The sequence below is a fragment of the Oncorhynchus masou genome, chromosome 15 (genome assembly GCF_036934945.1).
Source record: "Oncorhynchus masou masou isolate Uvic2021 chromosome 15, UVic_Omas_1.1, whole genome shotgun sequence".
NCBI lineage: Eukaryota > Metazoa > Chordata > Actinopteri > Salmoniformes > Salmonidae > Oncorhynchus > Oncorhynchus masou.
In genome coordinates this window covers 6163262-6191222 of record NC_088226.1, presented here as the reverse complement: position 1 = coordinate 6191222, position 27961 = coordinate 6163262, and the positions used below count along the sequence as shown (strand labels likewise).

Here is a 27961-nt window from a genome sequence, read left to right as displayed (position 1 = left end):
GCTGGATAAAACGTGGCAGTGTCCAGGGAGCTGGATAAAACGTGCCAGTGTCCAGAAAGCTGGATAAAACGTGCCAGTGTCCAGGGAGCTGGATAAAACGTGTCAGTGTCCAGGGAGCTGGATAAAACGTGTCAGTGTCCAGGGAGCTGGATAAAACGTGTCAGTGTCCAGGGAGCTGGATAAAACGTGTCAGTGTCCAGAGAGCTGGATAAAACGTGTCAGTGTCCAGAGAGCTGGATAAAACGTGTCCAGGGAGCTGGATAAAACGTGTCAGTGTCCAGGGAGCTGGATAAAACGTGTCAGTGTCCAGGGAGCTGGATAAAACATGTCAGTGTCCAGGGAGCTGGATAAAACGTGTCAGTGTCCAGGGAGCTGAATAAAACGTGGCAGTGTCCAGGGAGCTGGATAAAACGTGGCAGTGTCCAGAGAGCTGGATAAAACGTGGCAGTGTCCAGAGAGCTGGATAAAACGTGGCAGTATCCAGAGAGCTGGATAAAACATGGCAGTATCCAGAGAGATGGATAAAACGTGGCAGTATCCAGAGAGATGGATAAAACATGGCAGTATCCAGAGATGGATAAAACGTGGCAGTATGCAGAGAGATGGATAGAACATAGCTGTATCAAGAGAGCTGGATAAAACGTGGCAGTATCCAGAGAGCTGGATAAAACGTGGCTGTATCCAGAGAGATGGATAAAACGTGGCAGTGTCCAGAGAGATGGATAAAATGTGGCAGTGTCCAGAGAGATGGATAAAACGTGGCTGTATCCAGAGAGATGTATAAAACGTGGCAGTATCCAGAGAGATGGATAGAACGTGGCTGTATCCAGAGAGATGGATAAAACGTGGCAGTATCCAGAGATGGATAAAACGTGGCAGTATCCAGAGAGATGGATAAAACAGCTGAAGGGATCATCCACAGTAGATTGTAACATTTCCCCAGTGCAGAAGTACAGGTAACCTGTCATCAAGTGACCACTTTGAACAAACACGGTCAAACAAAGAGAAACTAATTCTGAAAGAAAATCTGTGGCTTTTGTACCCATTGTTTTCAGTGCATGTTCAGTAGTATCAGGAGAGGTCATGTTCAGTAGTATCACGAAAGCAGCTCATTTGTCTTTGGACTTTCTTCCCTTAGGACTTCCAACCCGTGGGGACTTTCTACCCTTGGGGACTCCCTTGGTGGAGTTCACTTCACTCTTGGTCTTCTGCAGGCGGGAGAAGATCTCTTTGAACAGGGCCTTGTACTCTGGGGTGTTCTGGCCCAGCCTCTTGTCCACCTGGTCTACCTGCCGGCTGATGCCCTCCAGGGCCTCTGGGGTGGAGGGGGTCTGGGGCGGGGTGGGGGGTGCAGCAGCCATGGCTGAGGGGCCGGGGGTGGCCATGCTGTAGTCCTTCATGGAGGGGTCTCTGGAGACAGGGCGTGACGTCTGCACCCCCGCGTGGCACATGCCCTCCTCGTGGCGCCGGCACTTCCCCAGCAGCTCCTCGTATTTCTCCAGCAGGGCGTGGTACTGCTCGTCCACTTCCCTCAGGATGGACATGCCCGCTTGCGCACGCCGTTGGCGTGGATTGCGTAGCTGCCCTGTCGCCTGCCAGAGGCGTCGCAGGCCGAGATGGCGTTGAGCGCCGTGTCGCTGCAGCTCTTCCTCACGGGGCCTCCCTGCTGTCCCCCTCCTCCTGTCCCCCCGGACTCCCCCGTCCCCTCCCCTCCCTCCTTTTGCCCCGGTCCCTCCTCGGGTGTGTCGGTCTCAGGGGCATTGTGGAGCAGGGTCTGCTCCAGACCCTCATCCAACAGACAGACCCGGGACCTCCTCAGCTGCTGCATCTCCTGTAGCTCCGCCTCCAGCTCCTGCACTCGCAGCTGGCATCCCTCAGCACCCAGGAGGCGTTGTTCCATAAGCTCAAACTCCTGCAGCACAGCTGTGTACTCCCTCTCTGCCCCCTCCCTCCGGCCCCGTTCTGCCACCATGGCGGACCTCAGGGAGGAGACCACACCTTTTAGACGCTCGTTCTCCTCGGCCAGCGGCCGGCGCTCACGCTCAGACACCAGGTCCACACTGCCGGGGTTGGACACCAGGAAGCCATCCTCATACCTGGAGAGCGATACACCACACAGAGGAGCACAAGGATACAGCAGAGAGATTACATAAGAGTACAATCTGAACACCATACATTCAGGTAATTTGTCAAATGTACTCAGCATATTTTCACATACAGTACTTTGGACAATTGAGAGAGACTACATAGAGAATTGCTCTTTACTGTACTTTGGTGCAGTGCAGAGTTCTTTAAGGCAGGGGAAGGAGTGGACAGTCTTGCGTCGCTCCCGCTCCTCTCTGTGGTTCCTCAGCTCCTCTAGTGTACGTAGTTCCTCCACACGAGCTGTCATGGTATCCACCTGAGTCTGCAGTGTCTCCATGGTACCCGTCAACCTGTAAGCGCACGCACAGACACACACACACACGAAAGTGGACTAAATCTTATTTACATCACAACATAATGTACAATACTGTACCGTGAACATACTGAGCCTGTGTTACAAAAACAAAGGTGAGGCGCATTCATTTACTATGAACAGTAGGAACCAGTCAAGAACTAAGCTTGTTAACACTTAAACCAAATATTTCTTACAAATCCTTGGTATAAACACCATGAAGAAAGAGGTCATGGTACAGTCTTACATAGAGTGAATGCTCATATTGTAGATCATAGCAGCGAGAACAACTCGGGAGAGTATTAACCCTCACCTGTCTATCTTCTGCTGCGAGGCCTTGCTCTCTATAACCAGTTTCTCATTGGTGATCTCCAGCTCTCTGGCCGTCACATCTAGCTGCTCGTAGACCTTGGCATGCTGCTCGTTCATCTCCCTCAGCATCTCCAGCTGCTTGGACAGGTACTGCAGGGAGAATAGACATGTGAATGAAGACATGGACCTTACAGGGAGACAATCTAAACAGTCTAAAATGGATATAAAATAACTGGACATCTATAGGTTACATCAGTGCAGATGGAGAGGAAGCTGTGTTAGACTACTGAGACACGCCCAATGCAAGAGACTGCTGTAAAAAATGTTTTTAATCAGTCACATAGATATGACAGTATTCCATGATGGTTACGCAAAATAGCATCAGTTTCCTAATTCCTGTCTACACAAACAAGTGTGGATCAACTTTATTCTTCTTCTCTAGCAGATTAAAGTGTGTGATTGGTTGAGTCGGCCATTAGCAGGCAGCTTTGTTGTTGCCTAATAAAGGAGGCCAGTCTTTGTTGTCTAATGAGGTGGCAGATCTAGCTCAGAGTCAGAGGAGTCAGTGGGTTCCCCTCTCCCACACAGCTGCACACTAAGTAAACACACACTCGCTCGCTATCCCTCTCTCATGCAGCTGCACTCTGCTCCACTCCTATCAGAGCTCTGCAGGGTTTAATTGGCTTGATGGCACATCAAGGAGAATGTAATTGTGCTAGCCTAGAGAGAAGAGCCACTTTGCAGGATCATGAAGTGCACTGTCAGTAGTTTAAAACCCACACACTCCAGCTAACACACCAGTCCGGTGCCATGCTTGACAATATGGCCTCTCAGCAATTCAATATTTAATTGTATTTTTACATTTCAGTCATTTAGCAGATGCTATTATCCAGAGCAACTTACAGTTGGTACATTCATCTTCAGATAGCTAGGTGGGACAACCACAATAAGGCATAGAAAGTAAATGTTTCCTCAATAAAGTAGCTATCAGTAGAGTCAGAGCTAGAAAGGGGGGAGGGGCCAAGTGCTGGTTCAGTTTTTTGGGCGGGAGGGGGGGGGGGGTCAAGTTGATGAGGAGGATTATTTAAGATACGGTTTGAAGAGGTAGGGCAGGGCACTTTGCAGGACATCAGCATCAATCATGACATGTACACACACACACACTCACACATAGTTAGTGAAAGTGGTAATGATGCTATACCTCGATCTCCTGCACCTGTTCCTCATTGTTGATGTACATCTGTTGTAGGGAGTCCTCCAGCTCCTTGTTGCGCTCCAAAAGGGTCTTCCCCAGCTCAGCTGCCAGGTGCAGATCTGTGAGGGGACAGAGAGGAGGTCGAGAGAGTACTGGTCTGGATACAGAAAAACTATTTTTTATCTCTTTCATGAACATTTCATCCACCAGTAATATTGGCAGTTGCTGCATTAGCCCAACTTAGTTAAAGTGTTGCATTGGATCATTATGGAATGTTTTAACTCCATTAATGCAATGCTTTCTGGCTTTCCTTAAAGTGATGAATTTAAGACTTCGCCCCCTCATTTCAAATTAAATCAGAACGAGCAATAGAGAAAATCCCCTCATTCAATTCCCCCTGCTGGAGTAAAGAAATAAATAATCCTCCATCTTCTCTGATTAAGACCAGCTTCTGTGATCTCTGCCAAGATGAGCTCAAGAAAATGGAGTCTGACTGCAGGGGAGAGGAGGAGAACAAGGGAGAAAGCCTGTGCTAACGAGGTTCCGTCTGGATTACACAGGGCAAAACACCAATACAGGTCATCTCAGAACTCATTTACCATTACTCCTGGTCAGAATGACAGAGGTATCCCTCTCAGTTCGTATTACCCCACTCCAAAAAGAAGAGCGGCTGTACAGTCTGTACATACAAGCGTAAAGGTTTTAGCTGCACTGGTTGCTACACATACATCTTTATTGTCACAACAAGATTGTTTAACATTTTCCCCAGAAACCAATCAACTCCAGCACATCTTTGCTCTCAATCTGCTTTGACAGACATTTCCACAAATAAACACACATACAAACATGATCCCATTTTAGACCTGGGAGGGATAAGGGCAGCGAGTCACTTGGTTTCCACCAGCAGCTTGATGGATCCATTATTCATCGGGTGCTGCAGTGACGAGGCCTACTTGGACTGAGAGTAAGGATGAAAGGGGAGCTGTGCTGGCTCCTGGCTCCAACATGCCTGCCCCACTACTCAGAGCCCATGACAGTACAGTGGGAGGAGAGGGGGTGTTAAACTGAGAACAATTGACCTCCATTACAGAACATGAATGCAGCATTTTAAATCAGCACAGTGCATGGTGTCAGCACGAACAGGAACACAACAGTGGGGAACACCATGCTGCTGCACAGTACACATCTAAGGAACATGAGTTGAATTATAGTATGGCTGTCTGGAGCAGTAGCTGTGTGTGTGTGCATCAGAGATAATACAATGAATGGCAACAGGAGCTAACCATTCAAAAGGGACAGAGGCAGAGGACAAGAGGCCCGTCTTCAACACGTACAGTACCAGTCAAAAGTTTGGACGCCTACTTATTCAAGGGTTTTTCTTTATTTTTACTATTTTCTACATTGTAGAATAATAGTGAAGACATCACAACTATGAAATAACACATTTGGAATCATGTAGTAACCAACAAAAAAAAAAGTGTTAAATCAAAATATATTTTATATTTGAGATTCTTTATTGTAACCACCTTTGATGCCAGCTTTGCACTCTTGGCATTCCCTCAACCAGCTTCATGAGGTACTCACCTGGAACACATTTCAATTAACAGGTGTCCCTTGTTAAAAGTTAACTTGTGGAATTTCTTTCCTTCTTAATGTGTTTGAGCCAATCAGTTGTGTTGTGACAAGGTAGGGTGGTATACAGAAGATGGTCTTTTACCAAATAAGGCTAAGTCCATATTATGGCAAGAACAGCTCAAATAAGCAAAGAGAAGTGATAGTCCATCGTTAATTTAAGACATGAATGTCAATAAATATGGAAAATTAAGAAGTTTTAAAGTTTTCTCAAGTGCAGTCACAAAAACCATCAAGCGATATGATAAAACTAGCTCTCATGAGGACCGCCACAGGAAAGGAAGACCCAGAGTTACCTCTGCTGCAAAGGATAAGTTCATTAGAGTTACCTGCGCACCAGATTACAGCCCAAATAAATGCTTCAGAGTTCAAGTAACAGACACATCTCGACATCAACTATTCAGAGTAGACTGCGAGAACCAGGCCTTCATGGTCAAATTGCTGCAAAGAAACTACTACTAAAGGACACCAATAAGAAGAAGAGACTTGCTTGGGCCAAGAAACAAAAGAAATGGACAGTAGACCGGTGAAAATCTGCCATTTGGTCTGATGAGTTCAAATTTGGATTTTTGATTCCAACCACTATGTCTGTGTGTGATGCAGAGTAGGTGAACGGATGATCTCCTCAGGTGTGGTTCCCACCATGAAGCATGGAGGAGTGGTAATGGTGCTTTGCTGGTGACACGGTCAGTGATTTATTTAGAATTCAAAGCACACTTAACCAGCATGACTACAGCGATACGCCATCCCATCTGGTTTGCACTTAGTGAGACTATCATTTGTTTTGATCCAAAACACACCTCCAGGCTGTGTAAGGGCTATTTGACCAAGAAGGAGAGTGATGGAGTTCAGCATCATATGACCTGGCCTCCACAATTACCCAACCTCAATCCAATTGAGATGGTTTGGGATGAGTTGGACCGCAGAGTGAAGGAAAAGCAGCCAACAAGTGCTCAGCATATGTGGGAACTCCTTCAAGACGGTTGGAAAAGCATTCCAGGTGAAGCTGGTTGAGAGAATTCCATGTGTGCGAAGCTATCAAGGCAAAGGGTGGCTACTTTGAAGAATCTCAAATATATTTTGATTTGTTTAACACTTTTGGTCACTACGTGATTCCATATTTGTTATTTCATAGTTTTGATGTCTTCACTATTATTCTATAATGTAGAAAATAGTAAAAAATAAAGAAAAAACTCCAAAATGAGTAGGTGTCTCCAAACTTTTGACTGGTACTGTAGCTAAAAATGTAATTAGCTCATCTGTAGGCTACCATATCTTCCTGTTTTAACACAATGGACAGACCATTAGAGAGAACGAGAAGAGTGATAAGGGTCTGTATTATAAACAGTACCAGCTCTTGTGTGTGAGACAATAGAGCGAGCATTCCAAATAAATCACTACAACAGACGCTACGTGACCAACACAAAAGTGCCTGGTACACATTGTCTTCAGCTTAAAAGTTATGTAATCTTATGGTTGTGCCTTTATCAAAACGCTGCCGCACTACGGTTGTTTGTGCTGGCAAACGGATAAGAGTTTGCTGAGAGGGTAAGAGATATCCCGGTAAATAGGACAAATCATGTACCCACTTCATTGAAAACAAGTGAATAACATAAGAATTGTAACAGGACAAAGCAATGACACTTTGAAACTGACATCTCCCCATGGCAACCTTGGCACACACACAGCTCATGTGCACTGCAGCCTTCTGCACGTGTGGCTATGCATCATCCTTATGCCCTCGGATGTGTATAACTCATATAGCATCATGGAAGCACATCACAACCACACTGCACCAGCTGCTACAACTATGACATCATACCCTACCACCTGGACAGACAGGATACACATGTTGAGCTGATGATTATGACCACTGAGTGCAATAGGTGAGCAGACCTGAATACAGATCACTTCCATAATAATCACATATTCACTCTGTGAAAGAGAGTGGAAATAGACCATAGCAACCCCTTTCTATTTTATTTTTTATTTATCCGTTATTTTACCAGGTAAGTTGACTGAGAACACATTCTTATTTGCAGCAACAACCTGGTGAATAATTACAGGGAAGAGGAGGGGGATGAAGGAGCCAATCTAAACTGGGGATTATTAGGTGACCGTGATGGTTTGAGGGCCAGATTGGGAATTTACCTTGGACACCGGGGTTAACACCCCTACTCTTACGATCTTTAATGACCTCAGAGAGTCAGGACACCCGTTTAACATCCATTCCGAAAGAGGCACCCTACACAGGGCAGTGTCCCCAATCACTGCCCTGGGGAATTGGGATATTTTTTTAGACCAGAGGAAAGAGTGCCTCCTACTGGCCCTCCAACACCACTTCCAGCAGCATCTGGTCTCCCATCCAGGAACTGACCAGGACCAACCCTGCTTAGCTTCAGAAGCAAGCCAGCAGTGGTATGCAGGGTGGTATACTGCTGGCTGTTTTAGCATGTTGTTCCCTAGGTTGGAACAGCATGCTAAAACTATACTATTACAATTTTACATGCCGTGTTGCCTCAAATCCCTCTAACCCCCAGGCTGAAATCTCTGATCCCAGCCTGAGAGGCCATGTCTGAGGGCTCCCTAAACAGATCATCCAGCTGGGCTTAATGCTCCGACTCTCCATTTTGGAAAACGCTGTGAGATGAGATCGAGCCTGCTGCTGAACAGTAGGACCCACCTGGTTCCCAAACCCTGACCAGGGAAACACTGATGAGACGCAAAGCTGTTTTTATTCTATGGGTCATCAGTCAATGGGGTGGAGGAGGACGGGGGCTGGGGAAGGACAAATACTGTACCTCATCCTACCATCTGGAACTCACACCGCCTACGATCCTAATATACCAACCTTACCCTTTACAAAGACTGATTGCTAGGTAAATACGGCTTTGACCTGTATCATAACTTGTGGGGACATTTAAAATGCTAAAACAATAGCTTCTTTCCCGTTCTGTTTTGAAATATGGGGATAAGACCAGAGGTGGGAGACACTGCTCTGCCAGATCAATACACAGGGAGTGAGAGCAGAGACTACACAGGCCCTCATCTATGTCTATCTAGCCATTAGTGAAGGAAGAGACAGACGATTGGGGTTCAATTGAGTTAACTAAATCAAACAGTTGAGGAAGAGATACAAAGGGGTGTGTCACTCTATAGGAGGGATGTATTATCAGACTAAGCCCTGGGTGAATGGAAACGTTTGTGTATTATGTGCCTTTTCAACAAGCATCTCCAAACAGATTCTTTGGGAGCATCTCCATTGTTGATCCCTATGATTTATCAGAGCACAGACATGAGGTTAGTAAATGTCCTGTGTCTTCAGTCTAGCCAGTAATAACAAATTTAAAAAAATAAAACAGAACTGACATTTTCCTCACTCAGAGATTGCAACTGCATAGGATCTTTGTTCAAAATTCCACAGAATCCTGCGAATGTCAACCAGTTGTCTCCCTGAATATCCCACTTGTTTTAAATCATCTCTCAGTCTGTCAGCCTAATGTCAGGCTCCATCACCTAATACCTCACCAGCACATCCCCATGCAAGAGAGAACCACAACTCAGCATTTTGGTGACTTGAGGGAAATAACTGAGGACAGAGGGTTGGCACGTGACCATTCATCATATATGATGTGAGAGATGGAGGGTGGAGTCAGACAGACAGCAGGGTTATTCTGAGAACACTGCAGGTCACTGACAAGATCAGAATAATTGGCAAAGAGCTCGATAATGGATAAAGGGGAAGACTAGAGCAGTGACTATACACAGAGTTGGAAATGAGAGAAATGGAATGGCCTGTGTGTATCAGAGAGCAACACACACACACACACTTATTCTCTGGTGTGTGTAACATGGTCTGACAGGTGAAACCTGCAGCGTAATTTCGATGGATCCCACGCCTCATTCTCAAATGTATGGGACTTGGGGTGTGGGGTACATCTTTAAAGTGCATGACCGCAATCAGAAATTTTCAGTTTGATCATATCAAGGATAATATCGACAATGAAGACAGTAGTTCGTTCCAGTATATCTAGCTAAAATTGCAGAACATGTCATATATTCTTCAAATGAACAATGTCAATAATATTGTCTTCTTTTCTTGAGGGGTCAATTAGCATCCTTTGATACATCTTCAGGTTGTTTCATTAAATTACAGTGATGAGGTCGGTAGCCAGCATCAGCTGCTTTTTGCTGGGAATGTTTTTATTGTATCGGAATTATTCGCATACAAGGCTAAACAAAACCTGCAACAAATATAACCACAACCGCCACAAAGTAACAAGAATGGTGTGTCAGTCAACTCACCCTGCTCCAAATCCCGTTGGTCGTACCATGGCTCATCTTCCTCCGTAACAAACTCCTCCATCCTGACTGCACGAAGCATCGATGCTCGGTCTATCGTTGTGGCTGTTCACCGTGCGCTCTGTAACGTCTCTGACCGCTCGCCCGGAAGCATGCCTCGTATGATCAAGAAATCTCGAACAGCGCAGCCCCCCAAACAGTGACCCATTCAGCGATCATTCACTAGGAAAGCCGCGGGCGCACCTGCCCCCAACATTCTGCAATGAACCATTCGAATGTGACAGATGCATCAATTTACCGCACCTGACACTAAATTAATATCTCAAGGCCGACAAAATGCACGCACAAACTGAACACTGTAACCAAGTCCCTATACGCAACGACATCACGTTCAGCCTACAATAAAAATAGAGAATAACGTAGGAAATAATTGTACAATATTGAGACGTGTGACACTAGCAAATGCCAATCATCCCCCCCCCCCCCCCCCCCCCCATTGTGATTTACGTAGGCCTCCAGCTGTTGTTACAAGCCCCCACTCACTCGTGCTTTGCACCAATATCTCCCCAGATCCATTCTGCAACGATCCCCAACCCCCCTCATACAGGGGAAGATGCTGGTCCATAAAACAGTCTTTCCACTTAATCTAATTGTATACAGCCCATGAGCCATTTAGTACCTGCCACTAGACATTCAGTGTTAGAGATGTTATCGTAAACAGGTTTCACATGGAGCAATAGTGTGTGAAGGCTGGGAGTTTTGGATACATTTCTGTGATGGCTGGGAGTTTTTCCCCATTGGTGCATCAAGTGCTCTTTGGATTCCATCATTTTTGAAATGACTGACTGTTTGAAAAGGCACCCACCCAGTCACCAACCTGCACAGGCAGACGTGCCAGCTCTGATCTTTTAGACAAGATAACTTTGTACCATATGGGCAAGAGAAAAAACAAATTCATATTTTGGGGGATTCCTCAGGATAAACAAAAGTTCTCATTAAGAATCTCATGAAAACAACTAATAATAAACTAACAACAAAAAAGACTTGAAATTACAGCTCCTAAAACAATCAAGGATAGAGTGTGGTTGTTACACATCCAGCTGGCTGTCTTTAGTCAGGCAGAATGACAGACCAGGTAGCAGCAGGGTTTGGCCTGGTATAGCCATAGCATCCATGTCCTAGTCACATGGTGCTAACATCAAACAAAGAGCCACCTCTGTTCGGCGTTGAGCAGGGATGACTACTTGTTCCATAGCAGCACCAGCAGACGTGCTGTATACAGTACATGTTTAATAGCCACCATTACCGCGGCTCTCCAAGCCACGACAGCACGAGCCTGGAGTTGACACAGCATAGCATCTCTGTAACGGCTCAGTATCTTGGCCTGGGAGAGATGTGAGAGAGAGAATCAGTTAGAGAGAGAGAGAGAGAGAGAGAGAGAGAGAATCAGTTAGAGAGAGAGAAGAGAGAGAGAGAGAGAGAGAGAGAGAGAGAGAGAGAGAGAGGCAGAGAGGCAGAGAGAGATGTGAGGGAGGGAATCAGTTGGAGAGAGAGAGAGAGAGAGATGTGAGGGAGGGAATCAGTTGGAGAGAGAGAGAGAGAGAGAGAGAGAGAGAGAGAGAGAGAGAGAGAATGAAGGGATCAGACCCCCAGGTTGTTATCCTCCTCCACCTTTCTGTTCATAGTCCCGCCTCCTCCCATCCCTCTGTGTTGAGGTCTCAGTGCTGTGTGGTCCCTTCAGGTGCTTCCAGTCTGCTTCACTCTCACAGCGCTTCACACTGCTGCAGAACTTCTATATCAGATTCCTGGCCTGCATTTTCACTGTGGACACAAATATAGTTCATTATTAGAAAAGTGGGCTTGCGCTAGTGCGCACACACAATGTTTGTCTTCCTCACCTTGACCTCTTCCCCTACTCCTCCCCTCTGCTAGTAGATGAGACAAGTAGCGGGCAAATTACTTGAATAGCTCCTACAACAAGGAAGATTTTACATTTGGAATACTACAATTTGAAAAAGTGACAAATGAAGAACTAAATATCTTAATCACAGCTTATGCCTCTTCCCTCTCTCCCTCAACTTGGTGGCAAACTAGCCCTGCGTATAGAAGGGGTCTAGACAGCGCACCACGATGTCAGCCACCTCCTTCAGAGACACAGGCTTGGGTTTTGGGCTCCCTGGCTCCAGTACAGTCTCCTGGATGTTTGGGTTAAAGTTCACCTTCTTCCTGCTGTCCTGTAGGGGGCAGCTACATTTGGCTGGGGGGAGGGCCTCCCTCTCTTCACTGTCCTCACATAGCTGACACATACACACAGAGAACATGTGGTAGTAGATGTTAACAATGATGTCATCATTACATTACTGTTAAAAAACATGGACGACACAATAAGACTGTTGTGGCAATATAATATTGATCTCCATACCCTTTGTTTTAGCAATGATTTAGCCTTGTTTTCATGTGCATTTTGCCTGTGAATAAGACAAAGGAGTTTAGAGAGAGAGAGGCGCAATACAGAATAAACCAGTCAAAGACTATCTACAACTTCCGAGGGACATCTTACACTGTGATAGAGCCAGTTTAGCTTCCTCTAACCTCCTCCTCATCATTATGCAAGTTGTTGATTTCTGTGGGGATGGTGTCCATAGGGATAGTTTCAATGGGGATGGTTTCCGTGGGGATGATTTACATTGGACTAGTGTCCCTAGGGATGGTATCCCGGAGACAGTAGCAGGGGAGTGACTGGGGTGGTACTGAAAAGGCCTGAGATGACACATCATTGGTTCTTATCCCCACCTCTTGACTCTTTTCAATCGGTTTCTTCCCAAAGTACTGGGTAATGTTGCGGGAGTTCTTAGCAGCCTCCGCAAGCTTCTGCTTCTTGCTCAGGGCCTTGCCTCCTGTCTTGGTGGTACTGTTCAGGAAGGCAGAGACTGCACTGGCTTTAGCTCTGATGGAGGAGCTGATGGTTGGTGCTGTATCTCCAGTCTTTGTCTCCTTCCTCTTCCCCCTCTCCTCCTCACCGGCTGACTCTCCGGACCCAGCCAGGCAGTCAGGGCCCCCGCTCCCTGTCCCCCATGTTTGCCCCTGGACCTGTAGTGGAGCCCACACAGTTAGAGGCCCTCAGCAGCTCACTGGCAGGGTGGAAGGGTTTGGAGGAGCCCCTCAGACCTGCTCCTATTCTCTTCCGCTTTAGCTGGTGGAGAGAAGGAGACACAGAAGGAAGGATGCTTAGTTACTAATAGAACCCAGTATGAGGCTGACTCACAATAACACTGACACATCCTGTTACTAAATGGGCTGAGGCAGTCTCAATGCATTAGCCAGTAGATACATATTTAGTCATTACTGCTGCTTATAAAGAAGCACTACAGTATTTTCTAAGGCAAAGTAAAAGCAGAGTCCTCTGTGTGCTGTGGTGTTGGGCCTTACTGAATAGATCTGTGAGGCAGGCGTGAAGCCCTGTTGCTCCTCAGTCAAGGAGGAAGAGGAGGAGGCTGCTTCGTCTTTGGATTCAGTCTTTATCTCTGTGGATTCCCCAGAGCCACTGGTCCCTTCTCCTTGTCCTCCTCCTCCTGCAGAGGCTGCCCCTCCCAACTTCATCTCTGATACCTTTAGGAACAAGAGAAGTTAGATGAGTGAAAGAATAACTTAAAAAGAATAGCTTCCATAGGACTCGATACATAAAGTGGCTTTAGTGTTGTACAATAAACCAGACAGTAGTCAGGAGCTACTTACTCTCTTCAGGACAGCTGCTTTGTACAGGTTGGAAGACTTGGTGATCTTGAAGACCTCATGTTCAATATCCCCTGCCAAGGAGAGTGTGTCAGAGCTGGATGAGGGGCAGGGGGGGAAAAGGCAAAGAAAGAAATCCAAGTGTCAGTTCAGCTGTCCCAGTGGCATCAGTGACTTGGCATTTTAGGTGCATGTGGTTAGTAGTGACTGGTACCTGTGTGTGTGCGCTGCTGCCACCTGGTGGTTATTCAGAGCCTCCTGTAACAGGGCCACACAGTGCTCCCGGGCCTAGAATTGATGCACACATTTGGCACACAATCTCCTCAAAACTATTATTTTTTAAAGGCAAGTGAAGAAGTATTCATTTGATTTCATCCTCTATTTAAAAGGAACATGTCATTGAGATTTAAAGCATGTCTTTACAAAGGAGAACTGGTCAGTAGCAGCTCCAGAATAAAATCAACACTATACATACATTTATTTAAACTTTTTAAAATCATGACATACAATCAGTCAGACACCGCTAAAAAAAATACAAATGGGGCTAAGTTTTCCCTTGAAAATGTCTATTCCTGTAATACATGTATAAACCACAGTGGTAGTACGATCCCCTTTCTGTTCCCTCGATCTGCAAACATAGATGTTCAGTGCTCTGTGCATTTGATCACAAATGGAGAGTGGGACCTGGGATAAGCCAGCATCTTGTTGGGTGAATGATTTAAAGCAGAATTTAATTATGGATGAATAAATAAATAGTTTCTAACAAGCTCATGATGGTGGAGACGCTGAATACACAAGGACATGTGCATTAAACATCAAAAACATGCGAATGTGCATATTGCTTTGCACGTAGGTGAGCATGCATGTGAGCATGCGCGCGTGTGAGACGTTTCCATACTAGAGTTGTACCTTGACAGTGAGCCTGGGGATTTTCTGGCTGCTGGCCTCCCTGAGTGGGCAGTTATCATCTGCAGACACAGTTGAACACAATATCCAAACCCATTCAGTCACATAACAGTATTATTAGCCAGTCACTTTGCTTGCCTACACTGATATTACAACAGTAGAGAACCCACCTGGGGGGATAAATGAATCTTTGTGTCCCTCAGACACCTACAGAGGAAAGAGAGAGAGGTAAACAAAGGGAAATAAGACACCCCCCTCACACTTCTATTGTCAGTTAGAGCAGAGAACCTACAGAGGGCCCCTCAAATTCCTCAATCCAGCACTAGACCGCTGCCTCTCTCACCTAGTTTCTAGTGCTTCAGTGTTCCAAGCCCCATGCTGTTGCTGGCAGCATCTCAAACCAACAGTCTCAAAGTAATGGCTCAACTCAACACGTCTTTTGTTTGCCAGGATTAATAGTATGGATTTGAATAGCCCTGTTGTGCCGATTTGACTCCACATATGGGAGAGATTTACCATATGGTGCCTTACAGGGGCCCCTAGCCCCATAGCCTCCTTGCCTGGCTGGCTGACCACAGCTGGAACACAGATGTGGAGAGAGAGGAAGCTGCTACAGTGTATGAAGGTTTGTTTACTGAAGCAATGGAACACTTATGAGTCAGATGTTGCGTATAACAGTATGACAGCAGGGCTGTCCATGTACAGCATGTACACTGTACATGAATGCGAGGTTTCACCTTGCACAGGTTCATTTGTTTCTTGAAGAGATCTCCAAACTCTTTCCTCCGATGCTCGGAGCTATCATCATCATCATCATCACCTCCACTCTCCCAGCCCTCCTCATCATGCCTGAGGAAATGACATCACCACAGACCTCAGCATTCCTACTGTACTGTCTATGAGTGACAGCTAGAAAACACATTTTAAAGTCAACAATACATTTGAAAATAATTCTAACCCAACCAAATAGTGCCACCAAAACATGAATAGCAAGTCAGAAGGAAAGACCCCCCCCATCTCAAATCCAAGTTTATTTGTCACGTGCGCCGAATACAACAGGTATTCTTACAGTGAAATGCTTACTTACAGGCTCTTGCCCTGTTAGCAACTAAAAACTACAACAAATGTTAGCCTGGATGCCAGTCTGTTTCTACTTTAACCAACAGAGTTAGACTGGCCTCCAGGCTACTAGACCATTGCATTTCTGACCTCCCAAAGCTGTAGCCCTTCCTCCCCCTGGCGTAGAGGTCACGGTCAAACCCAAACGGGCCCCTGGGCTCTGTGCTCCGAGCTGCTCCAGTCTTGGTGCACAAAGTAGCCCCCTTCTCCAGCTGGGCCCGCACAGCCTTGGGGTCAAGACAGTAGTCACAGGCCCCCGCACAGTCTGGCTTCTGGTCCCCAAAGAACTTGGAGATGGTGGCAGGGCGGCAGCTGAGAGAGCCCAGAAATACAGGTGTGAGAGAGACAAACATATTGCACAGACTTGCTAGAGATCAAACCCCTAGGAGGCCTAGCATTTACAGAGTAGCTCAGTAGAGCCCACAGCGTCTCAAAATGCTCAGAGCCAAGATATTGTGCTTTCCTCATTAAGACTCACAATACAGAAAAGTGTACATGACATCAGAAAAGTAGCTAATGCTGCTGATAGGAGGAATTATAAAATGATTGTGTCATGGAGAAATGACACAAGAGGATCATCATTGATCAATAGCTACCATTGTGTAACAGATTCCCCATTACGGTCTATGATCGATGTGTGTGTGTGTGCATGACGTGTGATCAAACAAGGTCACACTCAACTGGCCAAATAAGGCTTTGACACTACTCGCTATCACTAGATGTTAATCACACTTGAGCAGAGAGGGGGCGTTCCATTTGATTTGAATGCCTGTTTGACCACACCCCTTTTGATTTGAACAAAACTTACCATACATATTTGCCCATGATAGAAGTGGTCAGAAAGTTACTTTTTGGCAGTGGTGGAAAAAGTACCCAATTGTCATACTTAAGTAAAAATAAAGATACCTTAATAGAAAATGACTCAAGTAAAAGTCACCCTGTAAAATACTACTTGAGTAAAAGTATTTGGTTTTAAATATACCTAAGCATCAAAAGGAAATGCAATTGCTAAAATATACTTAAGTATCAAAAGTAAAAATAATTTTCAAAAATCCTTATATTAAGCAAACCAGACGGCACAATTATGATCTTTTTTTTTTTACATTTACGGATAGCCAGGGACATGCTCCAACACTCAGAAATCATTTACAAACTAAGCATTTGTGTTTCGTGAGTCCACAAGATAAGAGGCGGTAGGGATGACCAGGGATGGTCTCTTGATTAGTGCGTGAATTGGACAATTTTCCTGACCTTTCCTGCTAAGCGGTCAAAATGTACTTTTGGGTGTTATGGAAAATGTAAAGATTAAAAAGTACATCATTTTCTTTAGGAATGTAGTGAAGTAAAATAAAATAAAATACTTAAGTAGTACTTTAAGGTATTTTTACTTAAGTACTTTAGACCACTGCTTTTTGAAACCTGAATGCCAAAACATTTAGGCGATATAGGTGCTCAAGTTGACTTATTTTGCATACCCCACCATAACATGAGAAATAATCTGTCTTAAAATCACTGGAAAAGATAAACAGTTCAGTTTTAAATCATTTAAAAGCTTACAAAAAGGGTTGTCGAACTATTTGATTATTTGTTCCCAAAACATTTCTTACCTTTGATGTCAATCATCTAAAAACGTGTAAACTCCACAGCAAAAACTAATTTTCCCGTATGTTGTAACGTAGACCCTATTTTTCCTCATCTGAGGTTTTTGTGTGTTGTGCCTGCCATCGGTTGAGACACAGCATATTCTTGAATACAGGGTGGTTGTCATGTTTGGGCTGATACATTTACTAAAATGTGACTAAAATAAAAATATCAGCTTTTAAAATGGTTGGAGGTCCACACATCAGAGAATGTAGACTTGAATGGGAATATCAGTTTGTTTAAATAACACTGTCAACCTTCCATAGGAAACCTATTGAAATCAAAGAAATATAGAGCATAGAATAGACATTCCCATTTAAGTTTACATTCAATGGTGGGTGGACCAGCAGCCATCTTTATGGTATTAATTGGAAGTAAACATTTTAATTACATTTAAAATGTCAATGGTGTATCAGCTTAATTGCAGGGGTCTGAAGGGATAGGCACATTCTATGAATTATATTTCTATGATTGAAATGACACCCACCCTGTATTCAAGAGCATGTTGTGTCTCGGCTGAAGAAATTATCAAATATATTGACAACCCTTTTTGTAAGCTTTTAAATGATTTAAAACTCAACTATTTATCTTTTCCAGGAATGAAGACATTGATGACTCACTTTGAGCAATGGGTAACTTTGAGCTAGAAAGTTTTGGCATTCAGGTCCCCCCCAAAAAAGACACTTTCTGACCACTTCTACCATGGGCAAATATGTATGGAAAGTTTCATTCAAATCAAAATGGGTGCGGTCAAACAGTTATGGAAATCAAATGCAGTGACTCTGCAGGAGTGTGAAGTGTATTCTCCAGTAAAAGAACACCCGTTTATCGATACGTCTGTGAACTGGATGCAGTTTCTGATCACTCAGACACACCACTCCCTTCTATTCTGACAAACTCAATTGATGAGGAGAAAAAGGGGTTGTGGGTGTGGAATGATTCGTTTGAATAATGTGAAACAGAGACGAGGTTCTATAAAATAACTGCTTCCCTAGAGTCTAGTCTGAATAGCAAACCAACATTTAGGAGACTTGTAGGTGAGTGAGATTGGCCATGGGTGGTGGTTGGTGAGGATGTTACTGTTCTAAATTACTTTTAAATAGATTTCAACATCTGAATGTCTATTCACTCTTTAGAGTATGGCTGTTCCGCTTCTTTGTATAACAGCTTGCTTTTTCACTCAATACACAATATTATGTACACACACACATTCATACAGGCTAGTGTCTCGGAGGAATACTAGTCAAGACACCTCCATAACACACAAAATAAGAATACCTCGGATGGAAACCCAGTCTCCACAGTTTTCAAAGAAGGGGGGAAGAGGCAGTCTCACCAAGGGAGGAGAGGGGAGAGAGTGAGTGAGAGAGAGAGAGAGAGCGCTAGAGAGAGAGAGACAGGGAGCGAGACAGAGAGAGAGAGAGAGAGAGGAGGGGAGAGAGAGAGAGAGAGAGAGAGTGAGAGCTAGAGAGAGAGAGAGACAGGGAGAGAGAGAGACAGGGAGCGAGACAGAGAGAGAGAGACAGAGCTCATGAAGCAACAGAGTCTTTCCAAAGGAGGAGTGAAGGAAGAAGAAAACGACCCACAGCAGATGGAGATGATGAACTAGCCTATATTAACACAACAGGCAGAGAGCACAAAAACACAGCAGGAGTCCTTTGTAAGTGGAGATAAACAGTGTTGATATTGCACAACCGCTGCCTTTTCCACTAACACCAAGAGATGACAACAGCTACTACAAACTGGGAGAGAAGCAAGAATAAAAGGAGAGAGTAAGAGTGGAGCGAGAGACGGTGGAAAGCAAACCATTGACAGCTGGAGAAAGCTCAAATCGAGCCCGATTTGTTTCCTTTCTGAAACCCAGAACAGACTGTACAGAGGACAGCAGTGCAGCGGATGGGGTTTTGGTCATCTCTTGGCTTCGATGCTAATCGCTACTTGAGGACTTATCTCTGCTAACCCTAATCCTGAAAAGACCGCTGGGTCGAGGAGGCGAGGTCACCACCTCTGTCTCACTGCTGGCTCCAACTCACCCAGCAACACACAGGGAACTCACTCTCCACACTCACTCAGGTAGGTGTTGGTGCTTGTGTTACATCACTAATTGATTCGCTTCGTTAGACAAGCACAGTTTAGCACCTTTATTTACTCTGTTGCATATCTGCAAACTACCCATACAGTTCAGGTGAGTGTATGCTGGTTGTGAGTGTGTACATGTAGCCTATATACATGCAAATACAGGCCAGAATAACAGTGTTAGCATACTTTATAGCCTAACCAAAAGAATGTAAAGAGTGTAATTTAGCTGACATCAGTGTATTCCAGCTGTGTATTAATAGGGAGGCTATTTACATGTGAACACAGTGTGGACCAGAGTTGGAACAGCTCTAGAAGGAGAGCACTCTTCCTGTATGTCATTATCATAATGACATTTCTAACAGCTGAATATTTAGCTAGACTTTACTACTGTGGGAAGACTTGCTCCCATACCCCCCGGCCTAGCCGTGAAACCGGAGACTGGTGAAAGCCCAGTCTGACTGGGATCTATCACCACACCAGCTGGTGGGAGTCTACCTGGGAGAGAGAGACAGAGCAGCTGTGGGAAACAGCACTAAAGTAAAAACTATTGTCAGCGGAATTCATACAAAATACATTGGCCAGAACACATTCCACCACGATGGACTCGGTCTGGTCCAGCAACAACAGGAACAAAAACTCTTTAAAAGGGACACAGACAGCAGGACAAAGAGACTGAGCCAACAGTCTGGTATCTGTTTTACATGCCACACCTATAGTCAATTAAAAAAATACTGTCAAATTAATTGAAACACTATTCCATTTTTCTAAAGACTTCCCCTTTAATAGAATCAATACATTAATTTATATCCTAATCCAAGTCAATCTAGTGTTGTGAGGAAGAGAACTGACATGTAATGTAATCAAGTAGCCTAAAGTGTGATCAGGGTTGGGAGAGGAGAAGTAACACTGTGGTGTAGGTGCATAACTAGAGAGAAGAAGATAAAGAGAGTGTGATGAGGAGGAGAACTGTGAAGGGATGATCATGAGATAATTAATATGAACAGGATCCTGTCTTGACATCAATTGTCACACCCAGCTGCTATTCACAGTTTATAGGGAACATACTTTCCCATAGCAACAGCAACATATGTCCTACTCATATGTGCATAAAGAATAGACAGAAACTTCAAAAATATTTTAACACACAACAAGGCAAATATCAGTGTCTGCCCTTGAAATAACATAGATAAAAGTCCTCCCTTTATACAGTCAGCCAGTGGGACCCTCCTCTCGGTCTCATGACAGTTGTGATAACAGTGGTGTGTCAGTCCACAGCCATGCTGCTGGGAGAGCCCTAGAATTACTCTAGTAAGCCTGGAACAGACACAATCCCACTGGCCCAGAAAAACTCAATCCTTCACACACCAACATATTACCAGATTATAACACACTTTCTAGATCCTCCTCTTTCTTATAGGAGGAGCTGGAATCAGTTGATTTCACTCTGTCCTACCTACTCATCAGAAACACATGCACTAGCAGCTCTCCTATATATTCAAGGATGAACACAATGGTTTGTCAACATTCCATTGGTGTCAGGTCATCTACAGAGTTAGACAGTAACATACAGCATCTCTGACTTCTAGACTCACAGTCCATTATGGGTGAAGAATAAGGAATGAAACAAATTCCAAGATTCTAATAATTCGAACAATATATTGTAATAATTATCCATTATTAATAATCAATAATCCATCTTTCATCCACTTATCCTTTTATTTGTGGTTTCAGCAAAGTGGTCACATCACACAACCTGCACCCAGATACTACAAAGTTGCACCCACCCTCAGTGTGAGGGACATGATGGATGCCAGGGAGGAAATGCTGACCCTGCTACAGAAGCTCTGGGCCAAACTGCAGGGTCTCCCCACCGCCAGCCCTCTGGAGATGGGGGCCTTTGCTGTCCTCGTCCTCTTTATCGGTAAGCTACACCTCTCACACTCACACACACACACACACACACACACGTATGTACGTACAGTGGGGCAAAAAAGTATTTAGTCAGCCACCAATTGTGCAAGTTCTCCCACTTAAAAAGATGAGAGATGAGAGAGGCCTGTAATTTTCATCATAGGTGACAGACAAATGAGGAAAAAAATCCAGAAAATCACATTGTAGGATTTTTAACGAATTTATTTGCAAATTATGGTGGAAAATAAGTATTTGGTCATTAACAAAAGTTTATTTCAATACTTTGTTATATACCCTTTGTTGGCAATGATAGAGGTCAAACGTTTTCTGTAAGTCTTCACAAGGTTCACACACTGTTGCTGGTATTTCGGCCCATTCCTCCATGCAGATCTCCTCTAGAGCAGTGATGTTTTGGGGCTGTTGCCCGGGCAACACAGACTTTCAACTCACTCCAAAGATTTTCTATGGGGTTGAGATCCGGAGACTGGCTAGGCCACTCCAGGACCTTGAAATGCTTCTTACGAAGCTACTCCTTCGTTGCCCGGGCGGTGTGTTTGGGATCATTGTCATGCTGAAAGACCCAGCCACGTTGGGTCTTTCATTGATTTCACACTTTAGATAGTGTGAAATCAATCATCCTGTCTGGACAAAATTCAAATATGTAGGCTAGCTACTATAAAAGGTGTTGTCAATCGTGTGTTCTTTCCTAGTGGTCTTCCTGCTCATGCTGCTGATGACCTGTTTGACGTGCTGCTGCTGTCACAGAACCAGAACCAAGGGCCCACATAGTCAGCTAACCTGAGACAATCCCCACTTCCCCCAATAATGAGGAGAGACATTATAAAAACAGGCACTCTACTGACCTCTAAACCGCAGAAGAATGAGGACCCATGCAGAGAGGTGTGAACTGAAAACCCTCTGTCACCACTATATCACCAGGAGAGACATTCTGGAGAAGCACTCTATGGGCCTATTAACCACCGAGGAATGAGTAGGACCCATGGGGAGGGTGTGGAGCCCATCTATAAAGGAACCCGGCCCTTGAACAACACACCTCCGTACAAAACACACACAGAGCCTCCCTGAGAAGCAGCAAAACAGGACCGGCTTCCAGGCTTTCAGGAGTATCAACATTCCATGGGGCATCTCTGGGCTCTGCTGGCTAACAAAACAGTCTTTGACGTGAGAGATGGACAAGACTAGACCTCTAGGACGGCTTCAACTGATCCACACAACACAAGGACACAAGGAACACAGGAGCATGGAATCACACACACACACACACAAAGGCATCAAGTAATACAAACAACTGGACATGTAGCTAAAAGATCCCAATAGAAGCACAGGAGATTGCTTGGGGAGATGAATGTCTGTCAGTTCTAGGATGTATGGGTGTCAACTCAACCTCTGCCTCAGGCTCATAGACTCTAAGAAAGAGCCCTCTGTAGTTCCACTCAACAACTCACTTAAATGGAGGCATCTTGCCAAACACTGTGTGAGAGTGTTGCCATATGTCTTCTATGTAAAAGACTTCCTTTGCTTTATTGCCTTGTTCAAGTGAAACTAGGAAACTCAGAAATGTCCGACTTGCTAACTGGTTGAACGCGGCACGTGGATAACTACAACCAGTTAGCAAGTCGAAAAAGTCTGTTTCCTAGTTCCGACTAGCACGTGAACACAGCATTAGTTCAGCAAAAACAAGCCATTATCTCATTCCTCAGGCGATTCAGAGGACCATGCCTGCCCCCTGCTGTACAAACATGGAACTGAGGCAGTGAGGAAGCCTTGTAATATGCTTCACAGTTATACACAATAACAGAAAAAGAGTAATGCTGTCATTTCCGTATAGTTGTTGCATAGGTTCAAAATGGCATCTCTTCTTTCTGAAAAAGCATTTTCTTAAGACTGCCTAAAATAGTGCAATACGCTTTTGTATCTCTTGCATGAATGAAATAAAACAAAAATGCAGATGATTGTAGTGAGTTATATCAGTGGTTTCCAAACTGTGGGCTGCTGCTGTGCCCCCCACACACACACACTCTTGAACATTTAAATAATAGAATGCACAAGTTGCAATTTCATAATTATGTAGTGCATCATCAGTTTCTCAATCATTGCAGACCTTAGAGAGCCATTTATAACTTGTCAGAAATGTCCAGATCAACTAGCCTGTTGATTGTTTTGTAATGTGAGTCACTCAAATATCACATGACAAAACATATAGAATTGCAAGAAAATTTGCTGTTTTAAAGCAAAGGTTTCTCTGCACACCATGAAAAATGTGTAAATTTGCAGGAAATATTGTAAAATCTTCTCTCCTCCAACAAGAGAGGTGTGTCATGAACAGTGCTTGTGCCCACAGAAATAAAGGTGGCGCGCGAGTACAGGGGGAGCGAGAGATGTTCCCCAATGCTGGAAGGGGGGGGCTTGAGTGTAAAAGTTTGGGAACCCCTGTGTTATATAACACTCACCCCTCTTGCTCTCAGAATGACACCATGGTCTCGAAGTCTGCGATGGAAGCCTTGTCCTGATCTTTCTCGGAGCCACGCTTTGCCTGCAGAGAAGTCACACAATCATTCACTCAAAGTTAAATAAACAAACATAAAAAGATTTGAACACTGTACACACCTATTACAATCCCCATGAATTTACAGCACCATCATATTTCTATACTAATAACAAGCCTGTGAGGCAGGTTGACAGTGTAGTCTACACGTAACCTGTTTGCGGGCCACCTCGTTGCGGATGAGGAAGTTCAACTGCTCCCAGTCCTTTGGGGAGTAGTATGTCCTGCAGGAAGTGGGCAGCCCGTCTCACCCCGCACGCCCAGATTCCTGGTAGTAACTGGGGGGAGTAGTACGTCCTGCAGGAAGAGGGCAGCCCGTCTCGCCCCACATGCCCAGATTCCTGGTAGTAACTTGGCAAGGTTCCCCCATGCCAAAGCTGATGGTGGCCACAATGACAAGCACCTTACCCTGCATCCAATCAGTCTAAGCCTCTGTGCGATCTCCTGCCTTCAACCCTACACAAGCAGGAGTTAAAGGTCAAGTGTCATGCCGCCCACTTTGTTATGTCTCGTCTCTCCATCAATAAAATAATCTGCTTGATTCTTGTCTTTATTAAACTTTACCATTTACTATTCTACCCCACAATGTTTGTAAGCCCTTGAGGAATGTCTCACCTGCATGGTAAGGCTTGGCCAGGACTCCCAGCTTAGTCAGTTGGTAAGCCACCGTCTCACAGCCATCTCTGGTCCGACAGTACACAAGTCCACAACCCTGAGGAAAGACATACAGATAAATATCCCAAACTAAGTACCATGCACTGATTATAAGGCTGGATGACATATTGAATTCATTTGAATTTATGTTTTAGTGCAATTTTCCAAATGCCTGTATCGCAACAATCACCTTTTGTATTTTATGACCGTTTACGTCTGCTTTTTCTCATGTCTTTTTGGTCTTGTCTCCTTTGCTCCTTCTATGCACGCACACACACACACACAGATGACAGATGACAGATCACTTCCTCCCTGATAAGTGGTTTCAACTCTCTATTTGCAATTAAGGTTTGTTCCAACAGAATCGGTCATAAGGACACCGAAATACATTACCCTGATTACACCATCCATGATTTTACTGTAATAGAGGAGAAGTTAACCTTTCAACTCCTCAAATTGCATGCAGAGGAGACACTACTAAAACCAGAGAATCAATGAACACTGATTCTGGTACATTTATGTTCAGTTTGTTACAAAACGGGCATTTTCAGCCAGATCAGTGAATATTGCAAAATAGAAGGTTAAACTATTTTGATAAAATAATTACATTATTAGTGGGTTTTATGGTTGTGGAAGGCTTATATTAACCCTAGGTATAATATCACAAGCCCTGAATTCATTACATTATTGCTGACTGTTTGAAATGCAGTGTATTTGACCTTTAAATCTAGATATATATCGTGAATCGCCCATAATAAAAAATAGACTTATGATTTTTAGGCCACATCGCCCAGTCCTAATTGATTACACCATCCATTAGATAGAGTAGGAAGAGATACTGCATATAAGAGAGAGTCAGAGGGGAATCTAGTCCACCAACCTGTCCTTTGGGGCATTCCCCCATGGTCAGGGAATCCCTGATGAAGGCATACAGGTGCTTGTAGGGGTCCTCGAGTAGCTCCCTGTACACCACCTCATAATGCAGGTTACTGCGAAACACAGGTGTGGCAAAGGACAGCGGTGATCGCAGCCTCAGGGACTTTGCTATGTCCTCCTGCACCTTCTGGGGTGCCGTGGCTGTCAGCGCCACGCAGGGTACCCCGGGCAGACGGGCACGCAAACTGCCCAGTTTGAGGTAGTCTGGTCTGAAGTCATGCCCCCAAGGGGAGACACAGTGAGCCTCGTCCACAGCCAGGTAGGAGAGGAGGCTCCGGGAGAGTAGGCCTGCAAGGCAGGGCTGGAAGGCAGAGGAGGCCACCATCTCTGGGGTGATGTAAAGCAGCTTCAACCTGGGGCTCTCACTCTCCAGATCGGCCAGGATCAGACGGCGCTCCCCTGCAGGGAGCTTGGAGTTGATGGAGCATGCAGGAATGTTCAGGTCCCTTAGGTGGTCCACTTGGTCCTGTTATGGTGGATACAGAGAAAGGGATCATCATTGAAGAAACCTACAGCTAGCTATGCAGTTAAGGATAGCTCAGTCTATATCAGAATCAATCATGTAATCAGGACAAATTACACAACAGAAGAAAATACTAAAGAAGAGAGACTGACCTGGATGAGAGCGATAAGAGGGGATATGACCAAGGTAATACCCTTAGCCAACACTACAGGAAGCTGGTAGCAGTGGGACTTCCCTGCCTCGGTGGGCATGCAAACAAAAAAATCCCTGCCACCTGCACACAACAGGGGCAGTAATTTACAATATTCCATCGACAATCCGATTTGGGCAATGGCATTACTCAGATATGTTTCATGACAATAACTGATCATGCTAGCTAGTAGTAGGTAACGGCCAACGAGCCGTTCATAGGTAAGTTATTGTAAGTTCAACATGTCTATTATGGTCTCACCTTTAACAACTGCTGCAACAACGTCCTCCTGCTTCTGGGATCGGAACTTATCGAACCCAAAATTGGTTTTTAACGCCTTTTTAATGGAAGTCATCTCTTATCCAGAAAAACGTCCAACTTGACAACAAACTTGATTCTCTCGTCGTCGCGTATCGATGACATAATGCCTGTCGGCACATAATAAAGGAAGCCATATTTTAACCCGTGAATCTGTATAAACATATTTTATCTACGGTTTTCTTTTAAATATGGATTTTTATTTAATGTCAAATGCCCTAAACAGATCTGTTTATGTTTTGTGCAAAAAACATTAAACACACACAACTCTGGTTTGATTCACCATCCGTGGGTACACGCATTTGTTTTCCTGGCCAATGAGAGTCGAATGCGCTGTGATTAAAACCTGATTAGCACGACCCAGGCCAGGACAGATTTTAATGCGAGAATTGTTTTGTTGTCTTGTTCAGTGAGGTGAGTTACAATTTACGTTTGAGTTCTAATTGAATTTGGTGACCTCCATAGACCACTTTATCAACACCCAAACCAGAAACACTGACACAATCAAAAACCCTGATTTATTTATCAATAAAGCAGGGAGAGAAGAGGCATAGGATTGCAGAATATTAAGAGGATAACTCCACTCCACTTCATCTCCATGGATCTCTCCCTTTCTGACACTGTCTGTGTGCTCTGGGGTATGTAACTGAGGTTAATGCCACTTTGAGATGGTTTGAAATTGGTGACCTAGATGCACAACAATGTATTGTAAACCCAGGGTCTCCTCTCTCCTCTGACTAGGCTGTGAGCTGAATGACACCCAGAGAAAGGCAGTGTTTGAAATAGCGGAGGATTTGTTGGAGCATCAGTTCTTTATCCGAACGGTCAGTCTGTTCAAGTCTTTAGTCCATCTCCACACACCCCATTAGCAGAGATCACTTTGACTTAGTCCGTGACACAACAATTAACATAGTCCAATGACAGCCCAACCCCTAATTTCTGCTCCCCTTGTGTATAGATGTGTCTGAGTGCAGAGGCCAGTAAGGAGATGCATGTGGTGGAGGTACAGGACAGAGTTGGGGAATGCTGCAAGCCAGTGCCCATTGCCACACTTCACCCTATGTGCCAGCCTATGGTCAGTTTCAGTGGGTTTGAGCTCATCCCACCTGTCATCTTCAACCTTCGCTCTGGGCAGGGCCCCCTCTTCATTTCTGGACAGCATTTGACATGTAAGTAATTGAGATATGAGAAAATTATGTTATTGTCGAGAGAATGGCAAGCAAATAAATATTAATCAGAAACTATTTGTATGTCAATTCTGGGACTCTGTTCTTTATTTGGCTTTAAGTTCAATTCAAATGATACCTGGTATTTTTGTGCTGTCATAGTGGTCTATGATGAGGAGGAGGAGGAGGAGAAGGAGAAGGAGAAGGACGAGGTCTTCTCATCAACACCCCCCACTTGGTAAGTAAACAAATCTCGAACTTCTAAGCTTCATAACAGGATTACCTTATGGCATTGTACAGTTCAGTATGAAATAGTTATTGTGTTATTTTTTTTCAGATCACAGTGTTCTTCAATAACATGATCAAATTTGAAAGACTTCAATAAAACACAGCACTAAAAGT

General features: G+C 44.6%; 2 protein-coding genes and 1 pseudogene across 5 annotated transcripts; 1 reads left to right on the top strand and 2 right to left on the bottom strand.

The window, feature by feature from the left end:
- Positions 1-311: 311 nt before the first annotated feature.
- LOC135555406 (cerebellar degeneration-related protein 2-like) lies at positions 312-10322 on the bottom strand. The gene is given in 6 exon segments (XM_064987804.1): positions 312-1549; positions 1552-2096; positions 2271-2435; positions 2751-2899; positions 3951-4063; positions 9882-10322. Coding segments are annotated over 6 exon segments (1491 nt in total). The 5' UTR covers positions 9961-10322; the 3' UTR covers positions 312-1109.
- Positions 10323-11443: 1121 nt separating this feature from the next.
- On the bottom strand, positions 11444-26470 carry LOC135555415 (ATP-dependent DNA helicase Q5-like; annotated as a pseudogene).
- On the top strand, positions 26126-27961 carry LOC135555414 (nucleoplasmin-like). 4 transcript variants are annotated; one of them, XM_064987823.1, is made up of 6 exons: positions 26729-26807; positions 26928-27031; positions 27135-27217; positions 27352-27562; positions 27722-27797; positions 27897-27961. In XM_064987823.1, coding segments are annotated over exons 2-6 (411 nt in total). In that variant the 5' UTR covers positions 26729-26807; positions 26928-26991; the 3' UTR covers positions 27898-27961. The 4 variants fall into 4 exon arrangements, with proteins under 4 accessions (XP_064843893.1, XP_064843895.1, XP_064843892.1 ...); XM_064987821.1 differs by lacking the exons at positions 26729-26807; positions 27897-27961 and adding an exon at positions 26126-26296 and having other exon boundaries at positions 27722-27850; XM_064987820.1 differs by lacking the exon at positions 27897-27961 and having other exon boundaries at positions 27722-27849.

Excerpts from the sequence above, each read along its gene's own strand:
- LOC135555414 (XM_064987821.1), top strand. The coding sequence starts at position 26,992 with ATGGATCTCTCCCTTTCTGACACTGTCTGTGTGCTCTGGG. Across the intron at positions 27,032-27,134 it reads CACTGTCTGTGTGCTCTGGG|GCTGTGAGCTGAATGACACC; the intron begins GTATGTAACTGA and ends TCCTCTGACTAG. Across the intron at positions 27,218-27,351 it reads ATCAGTTCTTTATCCGAACG|ATGTGTCTGAGTGCAGAGGC; the intron begins GTCAGTCTGTTC and ends CCTTGTGTATAG.